This window comes from Talpa europaea (assembly GCF_964194135.1).
Source record: "Talpa europaea genome assembly, chromosome: 10".
In the NCBI taxonomy this organism is placed as follows: Eukaryota; Metazoa; Chordata; class Mammalia; order Eulipotyphla; family Talpidae; genus Talpa; species Talpa europaea.
In genome coordinates, this window is record NC_140077.1 from 39,750,763 (window position 1) to 39,766,320 (window position 15,558).

Sequence of the window (15,558 nt, forward strand, 5' to 3'; positions counted from 1 at the left end):
ACATTAGGTCTTCCAGAATTATAATACATGCAATTTTCCTTTTCTTTTTAAGATTTATTTATTTATACATACAAGAGCTAGGGTGTAGGCCAGAGGTGTGGAAGATTCACTAGAGACAGAGTGGGGAGCAGAACAGGCAGATGTACTGAAATACACTGCTGAGGGGAGCAGCGGACAAGACAGGAAAGGTCTGTTGCGCCATGTGGGTCACCTCCATGACCTGGGATCAAACTCATGCTGCAGTGGCTGTGGATAACTTCATAGTGCTGCACCTTAACCCCTTGTGCCACTAGGGAGGCCCCTACATGCAGTTTTCTTACGGTTATGGGAAGACCACAATGAAAAACTCACAACGAAAAACCCTTCTACAACCTTTGGAATGTATCACTAATTTGGTGATAAAAACCTCAGGCATAGCTCTCTATACACTGAAGAGTGTACAATTTCCTTCCTTGATCGAGACCTTCTAAGCAAACTTAATGCACAGATTATTTTCTCATTCCAAGATGAAAGGATGCACCTAAGGGTACCCCAGGAATATGCCTTGTGGTTCCAGATGGTAATCAGGATGCTCCGCCAAAAGGTGAATCGTTGACCATGGAAATCTACTGGAGAGTAAGTAGAGTAGTTTGGTCTGATAGAAGTCTGGTATGTGCAAAAATCCAGACCCTCTAAGAACAGAATTGGTGGAAGGGAGCAGAGCCTGAAGGAGAAAGCAATATACCCTGAAAGAGGAGGTATTGCAGGAAATTCAGTCTGGCCTTACTTGGCCTGGTGATCCCCCTACAAAATTCCATTATTTTTTGTTAGTAAAGAAATTCGGGCCTCCCCGGTGGCGCAGCGGTTGAGCGCTGGGTTGGGAAACTGCGCGCGGCCTCTGCGGCGCCGGTTCAATCCCCGGCTGCTCCCCGGCCACCGGAGGAGGGTCCCACATGGCGCACAGACCTCTCCTGCCGCCCGCTGCTCCCCTCAGCAGTGTACTTCGGTCCTTCTGCCTGCTCTGCTCCCCGCTCTGGCTCTGGTGAATTCTCTCACCCTCCCTCCCGCACTTCTGACTGTACCCAGTGCATGTATAAACAAAACAAGCAAACAAAACCAGCAAACAAATAAATAAAGCATGCCTCTATTAAAAAAAAAAATTAAAAAAAAAAAAAGAAATTCCACACAAATCAGTACCACTTTGTTCAGAATTTGAGGGCCATTAATGACATTGTCCAGGACTAATATCCAACCATGCCATATACTTACACCCAGCTAATTACTGTGCCTAAGATATTTAAGAGAAGGAAAAAAAACCTAAATATTTTTAAGTTTCTGTTGCAAGATACCCGAGGATTGACTTGAGAGTAGACACTGGAAGCCCTGAGATGATGAACAAGATTATGAGCCTTCGTTGGTCATTGCTCTAGCTAATTTTTTTCCTTACAAAGTCCAGGTATGTGGCACAGCATCTGAAACCATATAACCTCGGCTATCAACATTCCTAGTTTTGGGAATTTGATTATGACTTTTTATTTTTTTATTTTTATAACTCTGATATTTGTATAGGAGCCTATGTTGGATTCCCCCCCCCTTTTTTTTTAATCTCTTTGCAGAGTGTCTTTGTAAATGAGTAAAATTGCAGTTGCATAAGATATTCCACATGAGTTAAATGAAAACTATGGGAGCTATCTGTGTTCAGAGGTCATATGTACGTCTTTCTTCCTTTATTGTGTAATTTTCTGACCTTGGGAGGTTATTACACATTGGTATAGACAGAAATATAAATGTCTTTAAATTTTGAGTTCCTGAATAAATGGGAATTGGTATAAGTACTTCCAGGAAGCGAGATCTGGCATAATTTTTGGTTAATGAAAGCTAATTTAGAATTTCAGTTTAAATTGACAAACGTATATCTTTGGAGCTGCGTATTTTTTTTTCTTTTTACTTGTGCTATTTGTGTTGGGTACATGTTGCACAGAAGAGGTGAACTTAGTTTGAGTTTTTATATTGGGTAAAATGGGAGTTGGAAAATTGTATTTTTTTTGAAGATTTATTTTTATTTATTTATGCATACAAGAACACGGGTGGAGGCCAGAGGTGTGATGGGTGGGGTGGGGGGAGGGGTGAATTCATCTCATGTTTTTCCCACTAAAAAGGGAGAAATTTTATGGGGTGTTTCAGGTGCTCTACTGAGGTTCCATAAAATTTCCTCTGATCAATCAAATGTAAGATTACCAATTTTCCCTAATTTAGATTTATGTGAATTTTTTGTTGTTGTTTTAGGGAAAAAAACATATCTTTCAGTTACCCAAGCTATGGCTGAACTCATCCAGTACAATACTGACAGCTGAACCTCAACTTAACCTCAGTTCCATAAGTGGAATTTTTTTTATATAAGTGGAATTCCTTACCTTCAAAAAATCCAACTTAGGGGACTCCCTGGGGGTAAGGGGTTAAAGTCTCAGCACTATCAAGCTGTTGCCAGCCACTGTAGCATGAGTTTGATCTCCAGCCAGGGAGCTGACCCACAAGGCACGGCAGACCTCTCCTGACTCCCCTCAGCAGTGTATTTTAGTCAATACGCCTGTTCTGCTCCCCACTCTGTCTCCAGTGAATCCTCTCACCTCCCACACTTCTGCCTACACCCCAGTTCTTGTATGCATAAATATATATCTTAAAAAAAAAAAGATTTAGCTCTTCTTCAACTACTCTCAAATAGCGTCCTCCTTCTGTGGAGACAGTCTCTGCTTCAAAGGCTCAAATTTCTAAACAACAGGTCCAGTTCTTAGGACTTGTCCTTACCCCACAATTTCAACAACTTTGCACCAACAGAAAGAAACTTATCCTACCCATAGAGCCTCCTGCCACTAAGAGACAACTTTGAACATTTCTGATAATGGCAGCATACTGTCATACCTGGATCCCAAATTTGGGCTCATCATTAAACCCCTCTATGATGCCCTTAAGAGCCCTGAGGAGTCACCCTTGGAGGTTAAGTCACAGCACTATGAAGCTATCCCCAGACAGGGAGCTGACCCACATGGTGCAGCAGACCTCTCCTGTCTCACACACTGCTCCCCTCAGCAGTGAATTTCAGTCAATCTGCCTGTTCTGTTCCCTGCTCTGTTTCCGTGAATCCTCTCACACTCCACACCTCTGGCCTGTACCCCAGTTCTTGTATGCATAAATAAATCTTAAAAAAAAAAAAAAGTAACCCTTGGATTAGACCACAGAAATGTCCCAATCTTTGGAGACACTTAAAACAGCCTTCACCTCTGCCCCTGCCTTAGCTATTCCCAATCTGCGAAAACCTTTCTCTGTATATTCATGAGTGGAGAGGCATCTAATGGGGAGTTCTAACTCAAATATTGGAGCCATCACAACAGCCAGTGGCCTATCTCTCTAAGACCCAAGATACCATGAGCCAAGGCTGGCTTCCTTGTCTGCAAGGTCTGGCAACAGTAGCCCTTTTAGTTGAGGAAGCCGTAAACTCACCTGGGGCAACCTCTGGCTGTCTATACTCCCCACCAGGTGATGGAGGTTCTGGAAACCAAGGTGATCCACTGGCTGTCAGGTAATAGAATCATGAAGTTTCAAACCCTCCTTCTTGAAACTTACTTATCAAACCTTGCCACACCCTTAATCCTGTCACTTTGCTCCCTGACCCCAGTCCCACAGCAATAGAATACACTTGCCTGGAAGTCCTAGGTGACACCTGTGCTGCAAGGCTGGCCCTCCAGGACATACCACTTATTGATTCTAATGCTGCCTGATTCACAGATGGCAGCAGCTTTATTCAGGATGGTGTCTGAAAATCAGGTTATACCATAGCAAGCCTAACTGATGTTATCAAAGCTAAACTCTTGCCAGGAGGCAGGAGGCAGAACCTCTGCTCAAAAGGCTGAACTCACTGCACTTACCTGAGCCCTAAAGCTTGGAAAGGGGCTTCGTCATCTTAATGTGTACACTGACTCTTCTTATGCCTTCCCTGTTGTCCATGGAAGAAGACAGCCTTACTAACAGCCCAAAATAACCCTATTAAAAATTCCAAGGATATTCTGCAATTACTCTATTCTGCAAGGATATTCTGCAAGGCTATATGCCTGCCCGTGGGAGTGGCAATTATACACAGTAAGGGACCCAAACACCCAACAGTACTGAGGGTGTGTACACACACCCAAGTACCCAACACACTGAGGGACACCTGGAGCCCACTCCTCATCTCGCTCCGTTAGTTCTGGGAGCTTACCCGGGGAACACTGGCAGCTTGACTTCCTTCACGCCTCCACGTAAAGGGCGTAAGCTCCTGTTAGTCCCAGTAGACATCTTTATGGGGTGGACGGAGGCTTCTACCAAATCTAAAGAGTCCTCCAAGGTGACTACCAGGGTGGTGAGAGGATTCACCAGAGACAGAGTGGGGAGCAGAACAGGCAGATCGACTGAAATACACTGCTGAGGGGAGCAGCCGGAGAGACAGGAGAGGTCTGCTGCACCACATGGGCCAGCTCCCTGGGCAGGGATCTAACTCAAGTCACAGTGGCTGGCAATAGCGTGATAGCGACTCCAACCCCTGTGCTGCCAGGGACTGAGGGGATGAGGGAGGCCATCATCCCTCGTTTTAGCCTGGCCCTGTCTTTACAATTCCCTTCTCAAATCACTCAAGGTGTTAGTGCTGTTTCATAAATTAGTTACTAAGGACATACAGCCTGGTGACCCCAGTCCTCAGGGGAAAGTGGAAGAGCTAGCCAGACTATTAAAAAAACATCTTACTAAGCTAACAGTTCTGGGTGGATCATCTGCCTGTGGGAGCCCCCGTGCAACCCCAGTTAGTTTCCTATGCCTTTATGAACCCCCACAGGGCCTGCCTTGCCTAGGGGAACCCCACTTGATACATGTGTTCGTATGCTTTGATGAACACCCCATTGTTCCAGGGTGGGTTTCCTTGCCTAGGAGAATCCTCTTGTGCCCGTGAGGGATTCCTATGCCCTGCTGAACTCTCTACTGGCAGAGTGTGTTTCCTAAGTAGTGGAAGCTCCCTTGGGCCTGTGTAGATTCTCTTGCCTAGGGGAGCCCCACTTCTCCCAGCAGAATTCATAGTATGAACCCCTTCCCCACTGGGGCAGTGTGGGTTCCCTAGTCTAGGAGTATCCCACTTGGACCAGTGTGGGTCCATAAGATGAACTCCCTGGATCAGTTCATTTTCCCTCATCTAGGGGAACCCCACTTGGACCAGCAGGGGTTTATATTCCCTGATGAACCCCTGTGGGGCCACTATGTTTCCTGCCTAGGGGAACCCTACTTGGGCCTGGGGGATATTTATGACATGAACCCATTGCTGGGCTCTTGTGGGATCTCATTTAAAACCCACTGGGCTTGTGAGAGAGCAATTGCCTAGGTGAACCCTACTGGGCTAGTGTGGGTTCCTCATTGGAATCCTACATGTCTGGATGAGGGTATACTTGCCTAAGCGAACACCCAGTTCCTGGACTGTGTGGTTTTCTCATGGGAACCCCTCTCAGCTGGGTCAATGTGTATTTGCTTAGGTGAGCACCATTGTACTAGTGTGGGCTCCTCATGGGAGCCCCAATGGGCTGTTTTGAGTGTGCACTTACCTAAGTGAAGCATACTGAGCTAGTAATGGTTTCTCATAAGAATCCCTCTGGGTCACATGTGGGTGTATTTGCCTAGGTGAAGCCCACTGGGCTAGTGTGGGATTCTCTGTGAAGATCTTTCTAGCTCTAGGACATCTCTGGTGGTGCTATCACCAGTCACTGCACCTTGCATTTGATCCCCAGCCAGCGAGGAGACCCACACGCACAGCTGACTTGATCTGTCTTTCCCATTGCTCCCCTCAGCAGTGTATTTCAGTAGATCCACCTGTTCTGTTCCCCACCCTGTCTCTGGTGAATCCTCTCTCACCCCCAGCACCTCTGGCTTACCCCCCGGTTCTTGTATGCATAAATAAAAATAAATCTCAAAAAAAAAAAAGGATCCTTCAGACTCTGACTTTTTGCCATGCTCCACATGACCCTAGAAGTCCAAGGAAACTTTTAAATGGCTTAATCTGTCTTCCTCCTTGCCCCAGAATCAAAATGTGCAAATAGACATAACACAACTAGACCCCTGTTAAGCTGCTTTTACTCCCAGCAGGGCCATGAGGCCAGCTGCAGCTGGCTCTGACCATGCCATGGAACCAGTGGGTGAGCTGGGAGTGGCTGGGGGAGGCCAGGAAAAGGGAGCAGCACATCATGCTTTATAATTAAACTCAAATCAAAAAATAGAAACAGCGTCAATTGTACAGAGTCAGGCGGCTGGAAGCAGACAGCACAAAGTACCGGAGAGAAAAGACCACAGTCTGGACCAGATACCCCCAAGGTGGGTAAGCACCTCTATTTCAGGAAGGCCATAGAACATGCTGGGTAACACACACCTGTGCCTATGTGTATTGTTGGGGGATTGAATTGGGAAAAGTTTGGGTCAGACAAAGAGGCACAAATCAAAGTCAAGTCAGGAAGATCTGGGCTTTAATCCTAGCACCCATGCTGATGGGCTGTGTGACCTTGTGGACATTGCTTAATCTCTTAATCACTTTCTTGTCTGTAAAATGTGGATGATTATATTATCAGACAAGGGTAGTGTGGCAGATTAGTAAGAAAATGTAATTACTTAGCCCTCTCTTTTACATAGTACATCCTTAGCAACTGGTGAATATAATAATTTCTGGACAGAGAAAGAAACATCAGGAAACAGATAGAAACTAAGCCTCAATGTCCTTTGGGGAAGTTACTCTCTACCCAGACCATGGCTTGGAAGGGTAAGCATAATAATAATAGTGATAACAATAATAGGATGCACCATTTCTTGGGCATCTATGATGAGACAGACTTGTGGGAGGTACCTTATTATTTCATGGCATTCTCACAGCAGCCTGCTTACGAAACCGGCCCAGCAAAACACACAGATACAAGTACCAGACCTCCTCCAAGGTCTGCATGCTGAGTGCTCTGGCAGCTCCTCACTGGCAGCATGCCTGGCACCCTCTCTGAGAATTCCCTCCTCGGGCACCTCATTTACCTTGCCTTGAGGTCTCCAGCCCCATATGTCCTATGACCATAATCCCATTTGGTCTCCCTGAGGGGAAGAGGCAGAGAGAGTGGATAGGAGAGAAGGCCAGGGGGATTATCTCCTGGAGCTGCAGCTGAGGAGGTGGATGGCACACAACTGACCCCTGCCATGGAGGGGTCTGTGCCTTGGCCTGAGCCTGCCAGTTTGCAGGGTGCTATGCTGGGAGGGCGTGTGGGAGCAGGAGCACCTGTGGGAGGGTGGGAGACAGAGGTAACAGGGGTGAGCATCACAGAGAGGAAAAGAGATACTAAGGTAGAAAACAGGTAAACACCAGTTTACAATTTTACAAGGTAGAACTTGTAAACACAAGTTTACAACAACACAGGAACACGAAAACCACTGTCCACAGAGGCAGCTGTTCGGCTTATGAGGGAGATGCAGGAAGGAGCAAAATAAGGGCGAGATAGAGTGAGTAGGGAAAAGGGCCAGGCCTCAATCTGTCCTTACTGGATGTTGCACCCATGCGTCACCTGCCAGTGGCTAGGAGATGTGGCAAGGAGATGTCGGCAGGGTTCTTGGTAGTCATCTCTTGGTGGAGGCTAAAAATCTGGGGAGCTACTACAGTCACTGACTCCAGTCCTTGGGTATGTCTTGGATGAGTCACTCACTGGGCAGTGAGTGGGATAAAGCAGACAGTTGAGGGTACTCATCATTAGAAGTGGGACTCTACATGGGATCTGACAAACAGAACCCCTAAGTTCAAGGAAAAGATCCCATTCTCCAGATCTGGCATTATGGCTATGCTCGTAAGAAGCTGAGGGGTGAGGAGGAGGGCCCAGTTTTTGTCTCAACTTGAGCTTGGTTGTTGGCTTATAGGTACAGCTGGGCTGCGAGGCACCTATCAGCCACTGGGCGGCAGCCTTACCCCATGCCAAGCTTCCCAAAGTCCCATCTGGTCCTGCCTGAGGCTCAGGCTGACCCAGCTGGTGGTTCCAGACAAGTGGGGCTGTTGGATAACCCTGGTGCCCGGGGGCTTCCCCCACCCTGACACACCACAGTTTCCCACCCTGCAGTTACAGCATACCCAGTCACTCCAGTCATTCTCGGCTCAGACTCACAGAGAATGCTGAAAGTCTGGCAAAGCCAGGATCTTAAACATGAAAAAGAAATTGGGGTAGACGGAGCTAAGACTAGGTCCAGGTCACAGAGTAAGACCTTGTCTGGCTCTCCTCCCTCCCTCTAAAATTCCCTTCCCACACTGCAGGTGGCCTTCCGTCTTCATGGGGAGTCCCAGGCCCAAGAATCTTTATTCCAAAATGATGACAGAGTGGACCTGGGGGTTGAAAGGACTGTGCTCCAGTCCACAGTGGCCTAGGTGCACTCTCAGCCCCACCCCCATGGACCCCAAGGGGAGGAAATGGAATTCTGGCCGCTTCACAACATTTGCATTCTAAGTGGAACCCACCTCAGCCTTATTCCACTCATATGCTGAGTCCCGTCCCTACACCCACTCCCCTACTCCCAGTCCCAGACAATGCCCTAGGTAGGTGGCAGGCCATAGCCTGCCCTGAGAGGTCAAGGTGGGGAATGAAGGGGAAAACTGGGTCTTCACTCCCGCCCTGCCCACCAACTGCCCACTGGGTGGGCTTGGCCAAGCCCGTGGCCTCCTGGGTGCCTATGCCTCTTTCTGGTGCTGGCGCTACCCATCAAAGAAATAAGACAATCTTCCCAGTTTGTACCTTCCCTAGTTACTGGTTGAGGGGGCCAGGGACAGTTAGCCAAGAGAAGTACTCCTTCCCAACACAGCACCAGCCCCAGGTTCTGGTGCCACTGCCATCACAGCTCTGCAGGGTCTCGGAATCCCTCACCCAGCTGACTCCTGACACAACACAGCTCACCAGGGTGAAGCCTGACCTGAAGCACTGGCCTGAGAAATGGGGGTAAGGAAGAAATTCCCAGGGGCTAGGGCTCACAGCAATACCACCCCCAAACTCCCTCATGGAAGGTTTAGTGACCTCTCTCTGGTGTCTCTAATGATAACTCTAAGGCTGTAACTGGAAAGGGGACAGAAGTGAAGGTGCACAGGCTGGATTAAAACCCCAGACTTGCTACTTATCAGCCATTTGGTTTTGAAAGTTACTTTAAAAATTTCTCTGAACGGGCCTCCCCGGTGGCGCAGCGGTTGAGCGCTGGGTTGCGAAGCTGCCTGCGGCCTCTGCCGTGCCGGTTCGATCCCCGGCTGCTCCCCGGCCACCAGAGGAGGGTCCCACATGGCGCGCAGACCTCTCCTGCCGCCCGCTGCTCCCCTCAGCAGTGCACTTCAGTCCTTCTGCCTGCTCTGCTCCCCGCTCTGGCTCTGGTGAATTCTCTCACCCTCCCGCGCTTCTGACTGTACCCAGTGCATGTATAAACAAAACAAACAAACAAACAAATAAATAAATAAAAACATGCCTCTATTTAAAAAAAATTAAAAAAAAAAAAAATTTCTCTGAACTTCCTCCTGTGTAAAACAGAGACCCCGCCTGAGTGAGGCACCAGTCCAAGAGACACATTAGCTTTAAGTGGTATGGGAATGCTAGCACATGTCAGTGAACATCCCATCCCCTTACCGCAGAAAGGGACTGCCCTCCAAACACCAGAAATTGGGAGGAGCTGGGGCCCCCTGAAGAAGTAACAGCAGAGGAGAGAGCTCAAGATGAACTGCCCAGGTTGTGGGGCCTTCCAAAGTGCCCTTGGAGGGACACAGCCATCAGAGATCTCCATCCCTACAAAGTCCCAATGACTTAAGGGGTGGGTTTTGCACTGACTAGTTCCCACAACAGGGAACTCTAAGGGCCCCTTGGCCGAAGCTTCCAACAAGAGGGCAGGAAAGAAGGTGTCCCAGCTCTATCGCAGTGACAAGGAGTTGAGTCCCTTGTTCCCTGGGGTAAAGGTCTATCTAGGCCTCAGTCCCAGTTGAGCTGGTTACTAACTTCACCTGAAATAGCTGAGGCCCTTCCCAAGCATCCCAATGGCAGCTGGGCACTGTTCCATGCCTGGGCCTGCCTGCCAGCTGGACCACCTGTGGGGAGCTTGCCCCAGCCACCTTGGTGTTCACTCTGTTCTAGGATGGACTCACTGCAGAAGCAGGACCTTCGGAGGCCCAAGATCCACGGGGTGGTCCGGACGTCCCCCTACCAGCCACCCACACTGGCCTCGCTGCAGCGCTTACTATGGGTTCGCCGGGCTGCTACACTGAGCCATATCAATGAAGTCTGGCCCAACCTCTTCCTGGGAGATGCGTAAGAAAAATCTCTGGGATGGCGGGAGGGGAGTGGAAGGAGTAAAAGGGGGAGGCTCCAGAGCCTTCTAGGGCAGAGATGGCATTCTCTTTGCCCCCCTACCTTTTATCTTTCCATATTTTTCATTTTAAAAATTTTTATTTATTTATTTTTATATAGAAGAACTGAGGTGTAGGCCAGAGCTGAAGGGGGGTGAGAGGATTCACCAGAGACAGAGTGGGGAGCAGAACAGGCAAATCTACTGAAATAGACTGCTGAGGGGAGCAGCGGGTAGGGCAGAAGAGGTCTGCTGTGCCAAGTGGGTTGCCCCCTGGCCAAGGATTGAACTCAGGCCATAGAGCTGATAGTGCTGAGACTTAACCCCTAGCCACTAAGGAGGCCCCTATCTTTCTCTTAATTGCAGAGATAGAACACACACGAGAAAAGTACAAGGAGCATTTATGAATAGTTGCATCGCCCAGGTCAAGAAATAGGACATTACTTGTGCCCCCCAAACTCCCCGTGTACCCTTCTCATATCATCCTTTTTTTCTGGTAGATAACTACTTAGAGTTGAATTATTTCCTTGCTTTTCTTTACAATTTCACTACCTATGTACCTAACAATGTCTTTACAATTTCACTACCTATGTACCTAACAATGCCTGTCTTTTATTTTTTATTTTATTTTTTTAAAGATTGATTGATGGATTTATGCATACAAGAACTGGGGTACAGGCCAGAGGTGCGGGGGGAGGGGATGAGAGGATTCACCAGAGACAGAGTGGGGAGCAGAACAGGCAGACTGACTGAAATACACTGCTGAGGGGAGCAGAGGGTGAGTCAGGAGAGGTCTGCTGTGCCATGTGGGTTGCTCCCTGGACGGCTGGGGATGGAACCCATGCTGCAGCGGTTGGTGAGAGCTTCACAGCTCTGTCTTTAACCCCTGCGCCACCAGGGAGGCCCTGCCTGTCTTTTAAAGTTCCTTATGAATGGACTCATATTTTGTGCCTGGTATCGTTTGCTCAAATTTGTAAGATTCACCCATGTTATCATGTGCAGATGCCATTTATTTATTTTTCATTGCTCTATACTTTTCTATGGTAGGAGTATATCATAGTCCACCTATTCCGTTGTATTATAGAAATTTGAGTGTTCACACTTTTTGCCTATTATGGATAGTGATCATAGGAACTTTATAGTATATGTGTTCTGTCACTCTCTATATACAGAGAGATTAGGACTGCAAATCATTTTGCCTATAAGTTTTCTTAAAAAATTAGAAAATATGGATTAATATATATAAAGTTTAGAACATTTCCTTACAATTTAGAAAATATGAGTCAGTATGTTATTAACAGTAGGAAAAATGCCTCACTACACACAACCAGTGAGACCTTTTAAAAAATGTATGTTGAACTATACAGAAATATGCTTTTTCATAATACCTTTTTTTTTTTAAGAAATTTAACTTTTTTTTTTTTTTAAGATTTATTATTTATTTATTTATTTGTACAAGCACTGGGTACAGTCAGAAGTGTGGGAGGGTGAGAGAATTCACCAGAGCCAGAGCGGGGAGCAGAGCAGGCAGAAGGACCAAAGGACACTGCTGAGGGGAGCAGCGGGCGGCAGGAGAGGTCTGCGCGCCATGTGGGACCCTCCTCCCGTGGCCAGGGAGCAGCCGGGGATCGAACCGGCGCTGCAGAGGCTGCGGGCAGCTTCGCAACCCAGCGCTCAACCGCTGCGCCACCGGGGAGGCCCCATAATACTTTTTTTTACAAAAATGTTCTCTTCATAATCCCCCTTCATAATTTATTTTAGAGAGCTTTTAAAATATTCACACTACATAATTTTAAAACATTTTTTTAATGGAAGGTTTTTTTTTTTAAAGATTTATTTATTTTTATACAAGAATGGGGGTACAGATAAGAGGCATGGGAGGGTGAGAGGATTCACCAGAGACAGAGTGGAAAACAGAACAGGCAGACTGACTGAAGTATACTGCTGAGGGGAGCAGCGGGCAAGTCAGGAGAGGTCTGCTGAGCCATGTGGGTAGCTCGCTGGCCAGGGATCGAACTCATGCTGCAGTGGCTGCGGATAGTTTCATAGGCTGCATCTTAACCCCTTGAGCCAACAAGGAGGCCCCATATTTAAGGCTTTTTATGCACGTGGCTAAGTTGCCCTCCAGAAATGTGAGCCTGAGTGAAAAGGGATCCTGACGTTCTACTAGAGGATCCCTTTCCCCCCAGGCCAGTTCACAGATTCCACTCTCTCTCCTTAGAGGGGAATGGCAGAGGAGGGAAGGGGCCAGTTCTAGTTTAGCCACAGCTGACCCAGCGAGATCTTTCCCCACCCCTCAATTGCCCCTGTGCTCTCCCTCCAGGTATGCAGCCCAAGACAAGAATAAGCTGACGCAGCTGGCCATCACCCATGTGGTGAATGTCGCTGCGGGCAAGTTTCAGGTGGACACAGGTGCCAAGTTCTATCGTGGAATGGCCTTGGAGTACTATGGCATCGAGGCCGATGACAACCCCTTCTTTGATCTTAGTGTCTACTTTCTGCCTGTTGCTAGATACATCCGAACTGCCCTGAGTGTTCCCCATGGTGAGCCAGGGTTGGGGGTGGAGGTGATGGGGCAAGATCTGGGCCTACCCATTTTTTCAGTAGCACGGATGGGTGTCCAGAGCTACACATCCTTCTACAACCCTCCCCCTCCACGGGGCAAATAGTTACTACCATGTAATGAGCACACCCTTCGGGAACACCCTGAAAAACAACAAAAACAGATATTGCTAAGGTCCAGTGTGCCTGCAAGTGTAACCATATCCCTCAGTCAGAGGCCAAGTATTGGAGAGAAGGTACAAGACCTAACTTTTGCTAGGCTCCTCTAGAAAGGAGGCTTGGCACAGGGCTGCAGGGGCAGGAGAGAGGGTGGAATTGTGGGGAGGCTGAGAGGAAGGTAGTCAATATCCTCTGCCACAAACCTAGAGGACTCCAGATGTACTATACCCCAACCCCCATCAATATTGCAAAGTATGCCAGAAGAAGCACATTCTATCAAGGAAAGGAAATCCCAGTTGCTAACCTTAGCTCTGCTAATAAGTTGCAGTTTTATCTTGAGCCAGTCCCTTTTCCTCTCTGGGCCTCAGATGCCCCATCTGACAATGAAGACAGTGTCAGTATTCCAGGATGATGTGATAGGGCTGGAGGATGGCCAAAGGGGTGGGCAGCGTGAGGGCAGGTGGCTGATACTGGGTTGGGTCTCCCTGCAGGCCGAGTGCTGGTACACTGCGCTATGGGCGTGAGCCGCTCCGCCACGGTTGTCCTGGCCTTCCTCATGATCTACGAGAACATGACACTGGTGGAGGCCATCCAGACAGTGCAGGCCCATCGCGATATCTGCCCCAACGCGGGCTTCCTCCGGCAGCTCCAGGTTCTGGACAACCGATTGGGGCAGGAGACAGGGCGGCTGTGACCTGGTGGGCATCCCAGCCAGCATGGTCTGACATAACTTGTCTGGCCCAGGGGACAGTAGTATCTGCTGTTTCCAGTAACCTTGAGATGTAGCTAGCGCATGGGCACATAGCTGAGGCAGAGGCAGGGACAGCTGGGTAGTGACCTTTAGCGGGTGGATTTCCCTGACCCAGTCCAGAGATTCTTTATGCAAAAGAGTTCAGTCTGTCTCTATAATAAAAGTTGATCATAATAAAGACCGGAGATCCTCTGGTGGTTTGTGGGGTAGAGGCTTACTCCCAGAATGGCCACAAATTTGAGAAGGCCTGCCATCTCGGATTCTGCATAGGGAAGGAGGGTGAGTTCATGTCAAGGCTTCATGAAGGTGGAGGCCAGGCCCATTAGTGATATCTGCTTGGATGCGAGAGAGAAGACTGGGAGAGAATTAGCTGATCTTTTCCTCATCTTCTCATCATTTAACAGTCACCCAGGAGCTAGATAGTCTGTATAAAGACCAAAATTCGATGCCCCACCATCATCTCCAAGTCCATCCTGTCCACACCTGACTACCAAGGCTCACTGTGCATGCATAAACAGCATCTCCTGAATCCAATCTTTTCATTTACACTCTGCTTACAAAAGGACTGACTAAAAATACAGGCACCTAGACAACAAAGGTGAACAGTGCCAGAAATCTAGGTGAAGGATAGTTATACGATGGAGCAAAACATTCAGTTCTGAGCTTCTTAGTTCTTATGCCCTAATAAGATAAACACCATAAAAAGTCTGCAGGTTCCCCACCTGTAGATGGTACAAGGTAGTATAAGCTTTAATGGGCTGGTTCCTTCTATCTCTCCGGCTGCTCCTCTTTATCCTTTGCCTCCTCCAGCTGACCCTCAAATGTCAAAGTTTCTCAGGTTCTGGCCTCTGCCTCCTCTCTCCTCAGTGTGATCCTCAAGGTGATCCTCCTTGAGGAGGTGATCCTTCTCACCTTGCTCCAATCCACAGCCTCCAGTCACCTTTAAGCTGATGACTCCAGAGTAGCCCCATTCTCTCCTGAGCTCAAAACCACGGTACCCTCCTGGTCTCCTCTATCTAAATACTGTATTTGATCTTCGAAATCACCTGAACTTTTCATCACCCCAGGCCCATGCCTCTTCTCCATCTCCCATTTTAGGGAAGGGTTGCCACAGTCATAATTACCCAAGTTAGTGATAGGTGTCACCCCAGACTCCTGCCTTTTCTCCATTATCTTATGGATTCTACCTCCTATAAATATTGCTTGATCTGCTCCCTTAGTTGCAACTTTGTGACTATTCAAATTGAAGCCACCTTCACCCCTCACCAGTCTTTCTACCTTGCCCCTGTACTCTCCATGTGGCACACAGATATCTTACTAAAATGAAGTTCTGGTCACATCACTCCACTGCTTACAACCCCTAAAGCACAAACACTTTGACAAAACATAAAGATGCTTTATGACATGATACCTTCTGATTATCCTCTGCCATATCTCTTACCATTCTTTTGCAATTCCATCTCAGGTAATTAAGCAGCATATCTACCTGCAGGTTCCAGACTGCCCCACACCCTCATCTCTGGCTTTTTGCACACACTGCAGGTCATGCCACCTGAATGCCCCACTCTTCCCACTTTTTGCTGGGGTCTCAGTGAGGTCTCAGATCAGATGTCACTTCCAGGAAGTCCTCCTGGCTCCAAAGCGCGATGGAAGTGCTCCTTCTCTGCTTACCAAAATGTCCATTCACTCTTTGTGATAACGCCTATCACTCCAACTTAAGA

General features: G+C 48.0%; 1 protein-coding gene across 2 annotated transcripts in view; it reads left to right on the top strand.

Annotated features, from left to right (window-relative positions):
- Nucleotides 1-13,780, top strand: part of LOC311178575 (dual specificity protein phosphatase 13B) — a gene marked incomplete at both ends in the record, with an annotated part of 28,321 nt that extends 14,541 nt beyond the window's left edge. Inside the window, 4 exons of one of the 2 annotated variants that reach the window (XM_084245264.1) lie at nt 8,635-8,987; nt 10,155-10,328; nt 12,689-12,909; nt 13,578-13,780. In XM_084245264.1, the coding sequence (XP_084101390.1) occupies nt 8,635-8,987; nt 10,155-10,328; nt 12,689-12,909; nt 13,578-13,780 (951 nt within the window). Of the gene's footprint in view, nt 1-8,634; nt 8,988-10,154; nt 10,329-12,688; nt 12,910-13,577 lie in introns of those variants that run through there. The other variant, XM_084245265.1, reaches the window with a different exon arrangement.
- Nucleotides 13,781-15,558: the final 1,778 nt, after the last annotated feature.